At 38.6% G+C, this 15750-nt stretch overlaps 1 protein-coding gene across 5 annotated transcripts; it reads left to right on the top strand.

The window, feature by feature from the left end:
* Positions 1–144: 144 nt before the first annotated feature.
* Positions 145–15527, top strand: LOC106901919 (chromosome unknown open reading frame, human C5orf28). 5 transcript variants are annotated; one of them, XM_014964994.1, is made up of 5 exons: positions 145–289; positions 3013–3160; positions 4542–4647; positions 5146–5533; positions 12370–15527. In XM_014964994.1, the coding sequence occupies exons 4-5, from the start codon at positions 5210–5212 to the stop codon at positions 12703–12705; spliced, it is 660 nt and encodes a 219-aa protein (XP_014820480.1). In that variant the 5' UTR covers positions 145–289; positions 3013–3160; positions 4542–4647; positions 5146–5209; the 3' UTR covers positions 12706–15527. The 5 variants fall into 5 exon arrangements, with proteins under 5 accessions (XP_014820480.1, XP_014820475.1, XP_014820477.1 ...); XM_014964989.1 differs by lacking the exon at positions 4542–4647 and having other exon boundaries at positions 153–289; XM_014964991.1 differs by lacking the exons at positions 145–289; positions 4542–4647 and adding an exon at positions 387–462.
* The last annotated feature ends 223 nt before the right edge of the window (positions 15528–15750 follow it).

Below are 15750 nucleotides of genomic sequence, written 5' to 3' on the forward strand. Positions count from 1 at the left end.
TGCCGGCCTTTTACCGTTGGTTTCTCTTCCAGCGGCTTATTTAATTCCATTGTGAATACCCAACCTCTTTTTTTAATGTTTCTAGAATTTTTTTTACCTCAGAACCGAGCCCCTCTCCCCTCACAGCAGGCGCGGAGAGGAAAGGGGCGAGGCGGCTCCCCCTCAGCCGCGGCGCTTTCCCAGCCTGCTCCGCGGCCACGCATGCCCGCTGAGGGAACCGGGGCGGGCGGCTCCACTTCACCTCATGGGGCGGAGAAGGAGGCGACCGGCGGCGGCGGCCGCCCTTCAGGTGGGAGCGGAGGGCGGCGGGGAGGGGACGGGAGAAGGGGACAACGGCGGCGGTGGGCGGCTTCCCGCCTCCGCGGGGTGAGGGGGGCTGCCGAACGGCAGCCCCCCTCACCCCGCGGAGGCGGGAAGCCGCCCGCCGCCGCCCGGGCCGGGCTTCTCCTCACGAAGATGACAGTACGTTTTTATTTCTTAGCGAGGGAAAGAGGTGGCCTCAAGGCATAAAAATTGTGTTGCCCGTCCCTGATTTTTTTTTTTTTATTTTGTATTTTTTTACCGCTTTTGTCTGCCGCCCGGCTCTCTTGCCGTCCTCCCTCTTGTGAGTCCCACACGCTGGTTCTGTTTTAACCTTAAATTGCATTAGCTGTTTATGATCCGGATGCCGTTGTGGTTAATGAGGGTAGTAGGTAAACTGCTCCAGCTTTTTTTCCCCTTCCTTCTTTTTGTTTGTCCAGGGTGACAAATGATTTTTTTAATTTTTTTTTTTTACTTTCACTGGATAGTGTTCTGTTCTGCTTCCGAATACTATTTCTTTCAACTCTTTCTGTTTTGTTTTGCTTTTTTTTGTGGGTTTTATTATTTTTTTTCTTCTACCGGGTTGTACTTTGTTCTAATTACTAAAATATTGTTAGGCTATTTCCTTCAACTCTTTCTTTTAGGTAGACATCTCGGTTCCAAAGTTAAGCAGAAGATCTGTATTCTGGTGTATCTGCATTTTGGTATCTCTTGTAAAAAGCTTTAATTTATGGTCTCCGATGTAAACAATTTAATTAAAGGGCACTTTATTTGTTTAATTTCCTTGTGGCTTTAACTCATTCTGTTCCTCAATATCTTGGTAAAATACCTACCGATTTCTTGCATGCTTTTGTCCTCTTTCCTCCTCAGCCTCCTTCCACCCTCCAACCTCAATAATGCTTTATAATTATCTGACCAAAAAATTATTTGCACTGTCAGTTCTTCATAGATTTTTTTAGGCTTGGATCTGCTTTTCCATAAAGTAATAAATTGAAGGTTTGAGCTGATGTCTTAAATGGTCATTGTACTTCCTAGAGTTTTTTGTATAAATTAACATCTAATATCAAATAATGTTTTTTTAGGAGTTTATAGTTATAATGGACTACTGTGATCTTTTGACTTCTTGCATAAAGTGCATAATTCTACTAATTTTGTGCGTTACGTTCCTGTATGTATTCACGTACCCAGTAACTTCCTGCAAAATTGGGACAACAATTTTGGACAGCAGTATTTCTAAATGATAATTTTGGCCAGTGGATTTTTGTTTTACACTTACAGCATGAGTTGAAAGGCCTCTTAGTGTCAGCTATTTCCCCAAATGCTTATTTACAGCTTTGATCTAAATTTTTTCTTCCATCAGTAATTTACAAGGTTAACTGTGTGTTTGTTAAAATGTTTTTTATAATTTCCTTGAATGAAATTAAATACATCAGTAAAATTGCGTTTTGTGGGTGTAGGCTGAGAATATGCATAATGTTTTATCTTGTATAGAAGTGTCGCAAGGAATCACAACTCTCAGCAGTGTTACTCTGTCAGCTGTTCTGTGCATGTGTTTTATGTAAACCCAACCTAAATCTTTCCTTCAGTGCCTTAACTGGACTGACAACCCGTAGGTTTCTAAGCATTCTTGTGTAATGCATCTGTCTCCCACTGTTCTGACAAAAATGTAAGCCCTGCAACTGTGCTTTCTGAGATTTGTAGGACAGAAAAACCTATGACACTTTATTGTGATAATTTCTAAACAGTCTGAAAATGGTTATTTTTCAGAAAAAAAATACAGTTTCTAGTTTTATGTTAAAAATGTTAATTTCAGAGATTATTTTGGTTTAACGGAGTTTTCTTTTTTCTAGTCTGATTTTACTCTTGATCTGCAGAATATTTATACTGATGCCATTGTACCTGGGAATGTGACTTGGTTTTTCAATGGGCAGCACTCGTTTTTGTCTATAAAAGACAGCAGAGACAGATTGTTTAAAAAGAATAGTTATGCCATGAGCATGGCTCTTCACTAAGGGTAATCTGAAGCCCCATTTGTGCTTTCTGCTCTTCGTCCTCGCTCAAAAACACCCACTCCCATGTTGTCCTTGTTTTCCAGTTGGCATTGTTACCTGTGTTTCATGATACATAGTTCTTATATCATACTTATTTTGGGTTTTACTTCTCCCATGTACTTCATGTAGATGTTAATAATTTTCATCACAAAGCAGTGTAAGCCTACCACAGAACTGACAGGGGCCTCTGTTGCTATTTGAATGTATAGGTCTCTGTTTGTTTATTCCAAGGGCACTAATTGATGTGATGAAATTAAAGAGAGATCCCTGAATTTGACTCATAAATGTTTAATTAGGTGGGAATCATTCAGGCACAGAGATACAAGGAAAAATCTGTTAAAATAGATATCTGTGTATTTTGAAATGCAACTGCTTGGAAGGCTGGAGGTACCCTTCTCTGACTTTATGACATTGAGTTTTATTATCTTTTAATTATTGCCTTGTTCCGTCTTTATTTGTGCTCCTCGCTTGTTTTATGGTCTTTTTTTCCTGCTAGCTGAAATTGCATCTCGTTCAGTTGTTTTTGTGCAGGACTTCTTAAAAATTCTTTCCTTTTTTTTTTTTTTTTTACTATTATTCAGTTTTCAGGTATGTTTTGTAGAGAGTTTGAAGAGCTTTGTTTATTATCAGTGCTTATTGCTGCCTGGTTTGATTTCTTCAGGATGGAACAAGTGGTGTTGGGTCTCTCCTGCACTGGACTGGGCAGACTGGATTCAGAAAGGACAGAGCCTCAACGCTGAGGCATAGACCGTGTTTGCTACTGGAATAAGGCAACTGCAGTGGAAAATACATGTTCTCCTAGTCCCAGGGTGAGTTCGATCTTGAATACTGGTGTGCTTTTGAAAGGTGTGTTGCTACATCAGCCCCTCAGACTGGATTCTTAAACAGCTTTTATGGTAATTTTAAATAAAATCCAGTCTGACATGATGGTTTTATAGAAGAAACGTTTGTGAGGAGATCACCATTTGTTCCTTAAAACGGAATTTGTTTAGAAATGTACTGTATATTGTAAAGTCATCCACCAGAAAGTGGCAGTGCCAGTGTTTCAGAAAATATTTTGTGTGTACATGTTCATTCAGAAGAGGCATGGTCACGGTTAACAGACTCTAAGCTTGACCCACTTTTTTTCATCTGTGTGCAAACTCTATGTATTATTCATGCTTTCTTCTCTTTTTTTTTTTTTTTTTTTTTAACATCTTCCAAATAAATGATTCAGTGGGCTTTTTTTTCTATAAAGTTCAGTGCCAGTAGTCATGTCTGTGGATAATTCTACAATAAACAGGCATGTCAATAATCTAGAAGAAGAATTTTATATTTTCTGGGGCTTGTAATCAATAATGTGTTTAAAATTGTAAACTATTATGTGTCAACATTGTTAGAACTATTAATTTTTAGAGGAAGTCTAGTATATTCATAAAAAAACCCATTTAGAATAAAAATTTACTTGATAGACCTGTATGAAGAAGGATTATCAAGATTAAATGACTGGCACAGAGATAGCAACCTCCTGGGGAAGAATCCATTAGACAGAATGTAGGTTTTGAGACTGTGGTCTATCTCCATGGCTCCCCAAAAAGACAGAAGAGTCTAACGGTTGAGACGGTTAGAATTGATACTGTCCTTCAAAGACTGCTTCTCAGTGTGTTTAACATAATGAAGCTAGGGAATACATAATATATATGGGGATTTTTATTTCAAAAGTGTTCTTTATAATGTTATCGCAGAAGTCTGGGTATTCTATAATTTCTTCTTGCGAGTGGGTTCAGGTGTCTTGAGGATCTTGAATTATTTTGGGAATTTCTTTTGAGGTCTGAAGCAGTTATTTAAGGGTGGTAATTATTCCCAAGAAATCACCTTGTACAAGAGGGTTTCACAACAATTACAGAGCGTAAATAGTTTTTAAGGAGTTTTAAGCAATTGTTAATGTTAATAACAATGCCTTTACTTTTGAGCTACAGCGGTCAACTTTTGAAAAGTAAAATGACCGGGATTTGTTAATTTTCTTTTTTTTTTTTCTGCAAAAAGAGCTGTTATGAAGGCAGTGTGGCAGACAATAGACAAGTGCTGAAAATAACAGCAGAGTTTGCTGCTGGAGCACATACTGAGGAAAAGAACATGTATGTAGTTTTATAAGGAGTTAGTTTTGGTTACTTCTTGACTGAATGGCTGTTGTCTTTCTGTTTAAAATAGTTAAGATACTGTGATGGTGCCTGTTTTTCTTAATACGTATTCTACGTGCCAAGCTGAACAAGGAGTTGCTCAAAGAGGAGTGCCAGGGTGATAACACGTTTACAAAGTATGTAAATGAAAGTTGTGCTTTGGATGATAGATTAGAAGCTCAGTTTTAACAGTTGCATAGAGAGATTTGGAATTCTTGACCATCACTCCGAAGAGTCCTCCAAATTGATTTTTTTGCTGTTGTTACAGTGTAAGGGATTTAATTTGATGAATGTCACGTATTTAAGACCAGGAGGAAGCTTGAACCATATTCAATGTATTATCATAGGCATGTTTGAAAATATTTTGTAAAATTTAAGATTTCAGGAAGATAATTAGAGCTTTCCATGGTACAAAGGTGCTTGTTCTAATTAAAACAGAACAAGTGTTTTAATTCAGAGCTGTAGTGTTCAAGTAAAAGATTAATTTAATTGAAATAAAAAATTCCCTAGGAATATTAAGTGCAAGCATTGAATTTGGGCTTTTTTTTGTGCTAAGTTGTCGCTGTGATAACAAATGCTTTGTGCTAATGGATTTTTTTCTTTACTATTTTTTTTGTGTTCTTTGACATTTACAGAATAACTGACGGTACAAAGGACAATGCACAGTGTAGATCCTGATGACATTTTGTGTGCTGTGACATGGTTTTTGCCATGGCATCTGAGACTGACAAGGCCCACGCTCTTCTCCAAACTTTCAGCACAGCTTCAGTTATTTCTAGTCTAGGTTTGGGGATATTCTGCTTTGTAGCAGACAGACTTCTGCAGTTTTCCTTCATTCAGCAAAATGACTGGCTCCGAGCCTTCTCTGATAACGCAGTACACGGCATACTGGGAATGTGGTCCTGGGCAATAGTGATTGGACTCAGGAAGAAAAGCGACTTCACTGAGGTCACTCTGGCTGGTTTCCTTGCCTCTGTCATTGATGTGGACCACTTCTTTCATGCTGGCTCCCTGTCATTAAAGGTAAGTCAATAGATCAGTGATAGTTTATTTTCTTTCTTAATCACTGTTTACTTTGTTGTTCTATCATATCCTAAACAGAAAAAGTTCCAATGATGCTTTAACTAGATACATTTTAAATAGATACATGGGAATTGTATTTGTATGCAATTGTTAGGATTTTGAAAGCCCATTCTGCTCCTTACAAGGCTTTGAAAGAAGAGTTCTGAAAGCCTTCGTAAATGCTATCCTATGTGTATCACAAAGTTGCTTTGTTAAACAATTAAGTGCTGCCATGCATGCTTTTTATATAAAGTGGATTATTCCACTTCTGTTTACAATAAGGGGTAGAAATATCTGGAAAGTAGATAATCTAGCTGCTGTTTGATATCATTCACTCTTCCTGAGTAGTACCTTTGGCTTTAGCCAGCCCTAAATCTCTCTCCCACAAACAAGCTATATATGAGCTGTCAACTTTAAAAAGGCAGTCTGAGTTTGCCCTTAGATAAAAAAAAATAATAATAAAGCAAGTGTTCAACTTGTGAATGAACACAAAAAGGTGATTTGGGTCTTGTTAAGGAATCTGTGTGATGGTCATCCATTTGCAGGACAGAGTTTCTGAACAGGATTAGTACTACCAGATAATAGCATTCTTTTTCACTGATTCTCCAGTGGATTATATGTGTCCTGTTCCCACTTCCCCATTTCCACTCTTGTATGTGTATCCCTGCCTTCTTGCCCGCTCGAAATGCGTGCACCCAGCTTTCACTGACCACAACAGTCTCTTCTGTATGGTCTCCAAAACGTTTGCACTTTCTGTAAGCTCCAGCTATGCCAGCCCTGGCCACAGTTCTCTTAGCTGGGCCCTCCAGATCTCACATCTCAGGCAGACACTCCTTGGCCCCAGTTACCTCCTGGTCCCCATCGCTACAGCCCTGCCCCTCTGCTTGTTATCGAGGGTGTGCTCTGCTCAGCAACACAAGTCCTCACAGTTTGATTATGCTGGTGTTGCCAGCATACATGTACATGCATTCTACTTACCCCCGTCTCCCAAAAAATGTACACCTCCTCCTATGGATGGGCCTGCACAGGGAGAAGGGGAAGATACTGACCTTTTTCCATTCAATGAGAGAGTAACGGAAGTTGTTTGACCATCTCAGCTTCTTTCTCCTCCTCCAGTTTGCTTGTAATGACAGAGGAAATAGCTTCTAGGAAGCACAGGAAGGAAGGAGGTGGAGGGAAAATTGCTGTTCCTTGTAATTCTTTAATTAAAGAAGAGCAATGCAAAATGGTTTACCTTTTTTTTTTTTTTTTTTAAATATGCAGGAGACAGCTAAGTGCAAGAAGCATTGCTTATAGTTAAGATGTAAAAATCAGACTTCCAATGGGAAAATAATTTTTGTTTACGTACAATATCACTACTGGTTGTAATGAAAAGATGTTTTCCAATTTGTGCATTTGGTCAGTTTCCCCCTTATATTTGTCTTTGACAAAGAGGGTATTTTCACAAAATCATAGGGTGGTTGCAGTTGAAAGGGTCTTCTGGACGTCATCTTCTCAATCCCCCCTGTTGCAGCAGGCTCGCCTGCAGCCAGTTGCTCGGGATCGCATCCAGAGAACTTTTGTGTGTCTCCTTGGGTGTAGACTCCACAACCTCTCTGGGCAACCTGCTCCCATGCGCTGTCACCATCACAGTGGAAGTGTGTTTCCCTCCATTCAGGAAGAACCTCCTGTGTTTCAGTCTGTGCCTGTTGTCTCTTGCCCTGTCAGTGTGCACCACTGTAAAGAGCCTGGCTCTGTCTCTTTACACCCTCCCTTCAGATACTGGTATGTCTTCATGAGAGCTCTCTTGACCCTTCTCTAGGCTGCACAGTCCATCCTTTCCTCATACACAAGATGCTCCAGTCCCTTCATGATCTTAGTGGCCCTTCTTGGACTCAATCTGCAGTAGCTCCATGCCTCTCTCATAGCGGGGAGCCCAAAACTGGAGTCAGCACTCCGGGGGTGGCCTTACCAGTGCTGAGAAAGAGAAGGAACACCTCCTTCAACCTCCTGGCAACACTCCTAGTGCAGCCCAGGATACCACTGGCCACCTTGGCCACAAGGTCACGTTGCTGGCCGATATTCAGCTTGTTATTCAAGTTGATCCTTAAAACTGTTTTCCAACCCGTCAGCTTCCAGCATGTACTGGTGGCTGGCATTGTTCCTCCTTGGGTAGTCCCTAGTTCTCCCCTTTTCTGTATCTTTTTGCATATGTAAATACTGTAAAATTATAGAACTATATAAAGAAAAGGAAGGTTGATTAGTGAGTCCTGTAATACTAACATTTGGTACAGCATTTAAATTTGTAATTATTCTCATGCATATTTTCTTATTTTAAAATCAGAAAATGCAAGTAATGCGTGGCTAGTTATTATAAACTAGTGTTAACATTTTATTGCTGCTTTTTCTTGCATTTGAGATTACCAGAATTTTTTCTTAATTATGACCGCTAGATGACACTCTTCACCAACATCTGTTTAGAAAGCTGAGTATTGTATTGTGTCATAGACTTGGGAGGTCACCTGTCTGTTGACTGCCTTCAGTGAGGCCAGGTTAAATATGCTTACACTTTCCATGATGGAGAACATTTGTGTAGCCTAGCTGTAGTATCCCAAACACAGCAAATTATTGCAATTTCATGACTTGTTTCACTTCCCCAGTTGCTAGCAATTGTTTTTCTAATATCCAGCCAGTATTGTTGTTGGCAGTTAGATCTTATTTTCTTATTTTGTTCAGGCCTCTCCGCAAAAGAGAGCTGATGGCTGCGGTCTCCCCAAAAGCCTTTTTCAGTTCAGAAATACAAGATGTTGCAGGTAGAAAAATAGGCCTTTAGTAACCAAACTACTAGGAGAAGACAAGATGCCCAAAGTCTTTCTCATAGTTCTTTGCCTGCAAAGTCCCCCCGCCTTCCATATGTTAGCTGAGCTAATAAAGGATGTTTAGCTGTAAATCGTATCCTGTGTTGGTCTCTTGACCTTTAGAGCAGTAACAGCATTACTCTTACAACTTGCAAAACCATTATGCTTTACAAAAAGTCTCTTCTTGACTAAATAAATTGCAAAAACATCCGAGGGGCCTGCATTCATGTTTCTATTTTTCTTGGGGCCTCTGGGTTGCTAAATTATCTTTGAAGTGTCCTGCCCCGAACTGTGTATAGTATGTTAGGTGAGACTTCATGTGAGCCAAACAGCACAGATTAATTCCTTTTAACGTCACATGCATGCAATACTTCTGTCTTTCTAAAAGGAAAAAAAAAAAAAATCTGTGGCAGGTTTCATGTCTCCTTGCAATGCCATCAGCGTCTTTTTAGTTTGTGATACAATGTAATCCCTATAAATTTCTCAGCTGTGATGTTGCTTGGCTAGCTAGACCTGATTTTACTGTGTGATTTTGCTTTCCTCAGCTTAATATGATGCACCTTTCAGTTTCATGTTGCAATTTCAGGCTGTTGCCTATGTAGTTTTATTACTTTGTGGGATTCCTTTTTACTACGTATTTGTTGCAGCTATGTTTGTCCTCTTTAGATTGCAGGATTTAAAGTAACTGATTTAAGAGACTACAATGTGTACTGCTTATGCAACGCAGTACTACGTAACTAATAAATTAACCACACCACTGTTACTAATTTGTAACAATAGTATTTTTCATATTCCTCAACACAATTATCTATAAAGCTTTTCATCATCACTCTTAAATCTGCTGACAAGCTCCTTTTTTGAAGTAACCCTTCTGTGAAGCACAAGGCAGTATTGCTTTCTACCAGCAGTTGCTACATTCACACTCCTGCAGTCACCTACTCCTGTTCCTGCTGACACAGCTCGCTGCTTGGACTATTTGGGTATTGGGCTGTTTTTCACAGTGTCATCATTATTCTTCTGGAGTATTCAGGGTAAATAGTCACCTGTGGTATTGATATTTACTCTGATAAATACTTGTGTGCCAAGTAGCATGTGATCTGCCCTTTTGCCCACATTATTTTTGCAACAAGTATAAAGTCTACCAAGACTTTGCTACTTTGAATTCATAGTTCTTTGTATGCCGTGCAGTTTTTGCTGTGTATTATATGCACACAAACATAGAAGAATGTAGGAACCCGTGTTGGAAGAATCTGTCTCATTGACCACCTCTAAAGGTAAAAGTTGCTGCAGCCTGTCGTCATACTCAGCATTGCTGATAAATAGGAACAGCACGATGTGCTGCTTCTGGTGTCCCACAGGACTGTAGCCCAAAGGCTCATGTTGCAGAACAGACGTGCAGAAATTGCTAGCTTGCTACTTAAAACTCACCAGCTTCTAAAAGTGTAGAGGATGCAGCCAGTGGCAAACAAGACTGTACCAGCAAACATACATAACACAGCTGGTTAACGTGCCACTGCTGACCAACCTGGGCTGCACAGGAGCATTTCTGGAACTGGAGAATAAGCTTTGCGCAGACACAATTATTTTACCATTGAATTTATAGATCGGCCTCAAAACTAAGGACTTCAGGCTTGAGAAGCATCACAAAATATGAGTGAGGGAGCCTGTGGTTTTATGTAAATTCCAAGTTGTCACTTTGAGCATTAAAGCGAAAAGTTTGCTTGCAGCCTTCTGCATGTGGTTGTTCTCTCCTGTCTCCAGCTGCTCGTTGTAGTGTGTGAGAGGGGCTGGAGGAGCAGGAACTTCAAGAAGATCTTGCACCTGATTGAACATGTAGGGAAGGTAATTTGTGTTGTAAATAAATCCTGTTTGCAACAGCAGCCTGATCTCTCTGATGGTAGACTTTCTCCTAAACCTACCCAAATCATGATCATATTTTTCCAGGGGACTTAAAGCAGAAAAGGCTTGTACTTGTTTTTGGTTTTTTTTTTTTTTTTTCTGGTTAAGATCTGGTGGTTTCTAAAGCGGAACAAATTTGCCTGTTAGGAGAAAGAGCTTATACTACCAAATAGAACTATGTGTCTGTCTCTTGGGCTTGACAACTCAAAGATGTAGATGTTCATCCAGTTACAGAATGTAAAAGAGAACACAGAGTATTATTCTCTCAGAACTTGGGCAACAGCATTTTAGGAGCCTAATGACTGTACTGCAATTATAAAACAGGGTTTTCTTTTGCTAAAATTGAGTGCTCAGGTTTGCTGAGCATATGTGCCAAAATGTATCACCATCCAGGATGGTTTATCAAAATTAGGCTAGTATGAACTTCTTAGGCTCTTGCTGACAGTAACAACAAATCTGATTATCTTTGTAGGGTAGGTGATAAAAAATTTCACCATCTAAGATTTCTCTGCTTTAATCTGTGAACAATCTGCTTGTATGAAACAGAAATGAAGTTCTAGAAAATATACGCTCTGCACCAATTTAAGGATTTGAGTCCATGCCTATTACAGTTAAAAATTGTTAAGACAGTTTGTGAGCTTTTTAATCCCTTCGCCTGATTGAGAGGGTCACAGACAAGCACATGATGAGAGGCTAATAGATCAGGGCTTTCTGCAAGCCTTTTAATGTTGGCGTTGGTTTAAAGCACAGACTGTTATATTCCAAGGTAGCCCATAAGTTTCCATCTCTGTATTTCTTGGCGAAGGCTACATCAAAGCTTCCTTACAGAGAAGACAGGGTTTCAAGCAGTTGTCTAAATTATCCATGAAAACTTGATGAAGCTATTCCAGAGTCATCCTGTCAGGTGCCATAGCAGTTGAATCCTGCAACAATTAACACAGCTGAAGCATTAATGGGTTACTGGCTCATGCCTTGTCCTGGTGTTTTGTTTGCTTTCTGCAGTGGATGCAGAGAGGGATGTGTTCAACATAACAATCAGATGCACTGTCCTGTGCAAAGGGTACATCTCTGGTGCCTGTTGCAGTCTTTCCAGATGTTCACCAGTATCTTACTTGAACCAATTAATATTACTTCAGCATCTCTATAGGTCTTTTAGTAATGTGTCCGAGCTTACAGAAACAAGAGTCTACTTATTTGTTGCTTTGAAATCTGAATTTATTTTTTTTTTTACTATCTTTTAATTTGTGGAGGTAGTTCTAGCTGTTTCTGGTAAGTACATCCAGAATATAGTGTCAAGTATGTATATTAAATTCATAGCTATCACTTCTTAAAATGCCTAAATTTAATCTCAGTGTCTAGACATTCATCTTAATTAAAATAAAATGTCAGGCTTTCAACTGAGGTAACGTTGAACAAGTTAAAAACTTCAGTCACAAATGATTCATATGTTGGCTTCAGAACTTGTCTTTTGCCTGTCCATAAAGAATACTGTGTCAAGGCAATCAAAATGCATCTAACTTAGATGATATTTCTTTTGTATTGGAAATTACTGTTCTGTTTTAGATATTGCCCAACTAAAACAACTTCATGAGTGCTAGCTGTAGTATGGTACAGGATGTATTTTTGAAAGAAAATGCTATTAAAATATGTGAAATGTTTCAAGTAAAGCATATTAAATATTCCAAATGCATTGCATGGTTCCTTTCTTTTTAATCATCTTGAAATTAAATACATATAGTCAGTGCAGCAGACTATACAAGTTCCTCTGTACCACATGACTGTATGACAAATAACATGCCTCATCCCTCTCCCTCCTGGTTTTGCTGTCAGTGGTCTTTAGCAGGACGCATGATTCATATCACACAGTAGAGAGACAGGGCAGCACGCAGCTCTCGACAGCTAAATAGTCGTACTGTTGATTTTGATCAACTACAGTGGGAAGGAACAGTATATTTTTCTTTGCACTTCCATTTAGTGGCTTGATAATACACTTGTAAACATCCATGAAATGTTTCCTGTCACGATTGTAGCCATTGCCAATTATATTTTTCTTTTCTGCAGGCTGCTCTGACTCTTCCACAGAGACCACTTCTTCATTGTTCTACTGTGATTCCTGTTGTGGCTCTGACATTAAAGTTTATTATGCACCTTTTCAGGCTTAAGGATTCGTGGTGCTTTCTTCCCTGGATGTTGTTTATATCCTGGACTTCTCATCATGTCCGTGACGGGATTCGTCATGGCCTTTGGATCTGCCCATTTGGAAAAACTCCTCCGTTGCCATATTGGCTGTATGTGGCAATTACAGCGTCTTTACCTCATCTGTGTTCATTTATTATGTATTTAACAGGCACTAGAGAATTAATGTCCATAAAACATGGAATCCGCATTGATGTGTAAGAATGATGGCTCTTAAAGGATGTTTGTATTAGCACTTGAAACGTGCTGTCTGTTTATCACTGAAATGGTTTCCTTATGTTTTCTACAACTTCTGAGTCAGGCCTTTTAAGCCTGTGGAGCCAACTATAGCTCCTTTGTCAGTTCCTTGCAGTCATAGAAACCCATGTAATGAATGGTAATAAATTTATACCTATACATTCCCCTTGTAAAACTTGTGGTCTTCCATTATAGTTCATGCATAGCTAGCTGATTTATAAAGCACTTAGTCTCTCTCTGTAGTAATTACATTACATTTTACTGTCACGGTACTGTTCATGTCATCACCATTCACTTGGGATTTGTATTCTGCCTATAGGTAATACATTTCCTCTAGACAGGATTTGTATAGCACTTTAAAAATGTAAAGTACTATATAAATGCTAAGTATTAGTGAGAATTTAGTAGTGTATGGCACTTCCAAAAGGTATCAGTTAGCCTTTTAAATTTATTTATTTGTTTTCCTGCTGGACTCTTGTATTCAACTGTTTGAAAAGAAATGCTGTTTGTATTTCACAGTGTGCGGCTGTGTATCTGCACCTCTTTGAACACTGCTATCATATAGTGTTTCTACTAAATTCTATTCCTCTGTAGTTGCTTGGTGCTCAATTTGCAGATAGTTACTAGCTATTATTTGTGGTTATAAAGACAGTTTGGTTACAGTATTATGTGTCTTGGCCAAATTGTTGAATTTTTAAAATATAATAATTATTAATATTATTTAATTTGGAACTAAGGAATTTTAGTAAATAGTTAAGGATTGTGTAAAGGCAAATTTATTTATTACAGTAAAGCATAAGCTTTAGGAAAGATTCAGGAATTGCCCAAAATGTGAGTTTGCTTAAAGACCTTACTACTGTATTCATAAACAGGATTTTTAGTTAATAAGTGCACGATCATCTTTATTATTGGTAAAAAAAAAAAATGCATTAGTATTACGCAGAAATAGAAATTTCCTACTGAATAAGTTCCTTAAGGAAAAATGTTAATATGTTGCAGGTTTATAACATAATAATTTGCACTGTGGACTGTTCAAAGTAATAGTTTCCATTTACAGAAATTTCTCAGAAAAAGTCCCAACATAAAATTAAGCTCTTGTCTAGTTTGCAGTGTGCAAGCTGAGAAACATCTATTAATAACTGGGGATTTTTCGTTTTCCATTCATTGAACTCCATTGCCCATTAAGGAGACGGGGCCTTAATTATTCCAGGTTATGACAAATAGTTGTCAAAGGGGATTATTTTTATGGAAGAGCATATATAGGGTAGCATGTGCTGAACTTAAAGTTATCTGAGGGTGCAAAGATTAGGTGATGTGTTGATACTACATTTACGTTAGTAAATTTATATGAGTATAAAGTACAAAGAAATACAGAATATATTAATGGGGATGGCTGGCTGAATGGCTACCAGAGACCTTCTGTGGCTGCAAAGTCCTAAAGTCTCTCTGCCACACTGAGCTAATACAGAGGGTGTTTCACCCTTTTAAAATGTGCCTTCCCACAGTAAGAATCATCTTTGCTCTCTCTGTGCTTTGTGTTAGAAGTGCATGCCTATGGAAACTTGTCTTGGCAGTACAGTGGGCTTGTTTAGCCTTTATTTTAAAATGACTAAAGGGGTTTTTTTCTTAGAAAGAAGATTTGAAAAGCAGAACATTCCTTAAAGGATTCTCCTCATATTGTGGATTTCTGTCTTTTACAGTATGTAGAAGTTTCCCAGAAGAAGAAATGTCTTGCTGTAGAGTCCTCAGAGCAGGAACTGTCTTTTTTCCAAAGGCATGACAGCTTAGTACAGGAGGAGCGTTGCTCGTTCGTTTACTTCTAACCTGTATTTTAAACTATTGACTATGAGATGCCAATAACGAATATACTTTGTGCAAGAAGTGAACACTTAAATACGTGTAGAAAATTTTCTGTGTTCTTGATTAATGGTGTAATATTTGTATAATTTTGTGCTTTATTCAGGTTTGTTGCAAAGGGAAATGTATGTGGGAACAAAGTGGAGAATCACACTTCCTCATTTTTAGATTGTAGCTGTGGCATTTTTTGGTAACTCTATGTCCACCAACAGTCCTTATGATTGGTACTGTGCTGTTCTACCCATGTTTAAGGATCAGTTAATGGGTACGTCTTCTGTAGTTTAAAACCACTTATTTTCATTCCCTGTATTTCTAGCAATTTGCGTGGGGCTTTTTACAATAATTTTCAGCTGTATTTCAAATTATTATTTTTTTGGTCATGTTCTTACACCAACTCTGCCACAGCAGTAGGTGAACACTGCTTAGAAATGCACTAAGGAAAGCAGCAAGCACTTGTGGCACGTGGCTTCTCTCTCCCTCCAAGCAGACACGGCAGAGTCTCGTGCCTCCTCCTGACATTTAGGCAGCTTTAGCTCAGGTCATTGACAACTTTTCAAGGTGAACTGACCCGTTGCATGTAATGCTGTAATTTGTGGGTAGCCAGATTGAAGAACAAAGGAGAAGTTAGATATTTGTTTCAGGCCACGTCACCGAGGAGATGCACCTGCCTATTACAAATGAATTGCCTAATTTCATGTGTATTTCAAATATATTAATGTTTCCAACTATGCATTGATACCTGCCACGTGTAGCAAAATCATGGCAAAAATAAACCAAGATACTAAAACCACAATGAATTTGTGCTTTACTGCATGCATTACAATAAAAAGTAAATTTGAAATTAAAAAACCGTGTGAAATACACAAAAAATTGTAATAAACTCAAGCTAATCATTTCATGCACAATGCATGATACATATCACTAAATTATTAGTTAGTCCAGTGGTTCATTTATTATGCTAATCTAAACTTTTTCCATTTATTTTCAAGTTTTACTTGCATAGTTGAAGAAAGTGGGGGAGTTTTCTGGCTTAGTTTTTTCATTAGAACGGCGCTGCTTTTTTTTCCCACTTTAATGGATTGCTGTTGTAAAAAGTTGGTACTGGTAGTTGCCAAGTTGAAAGAAAAACTTTAGAATGTTTCTTCTCCCCAG

The sequence above is a fragment of the Calidris pugnax genome, unplaced genomic scaffold, assembly GCF_001431845.1.
Source record: "Calidris pugnax isolate Ruff unplaced genomic scaffold, ASM143184v1 scaffold273, whole genome shotgun sequence".
NCBI lineage: Eukaryota > Metazoa > Chordata > Aves > Charadriiformes > Scolopacidae > Calidris > Calidris pugnax.

Coding starts and splice junctions, on each gene's coding strand:
- LOC106901919 (XM_014964994.1), top strand. CDS start 5,210: ATGGTTTTTGCCATGGCATCTGAGACTGACAAGGCCCACGCTCTTCTC. Junction 5,534..12,369: donor CTGGCTCCCTGTCATTAAAG/GTAAGTCAATAG, acceptor TCTTTTCTGCAG/GCTGCTCTGACTCTTCCACA.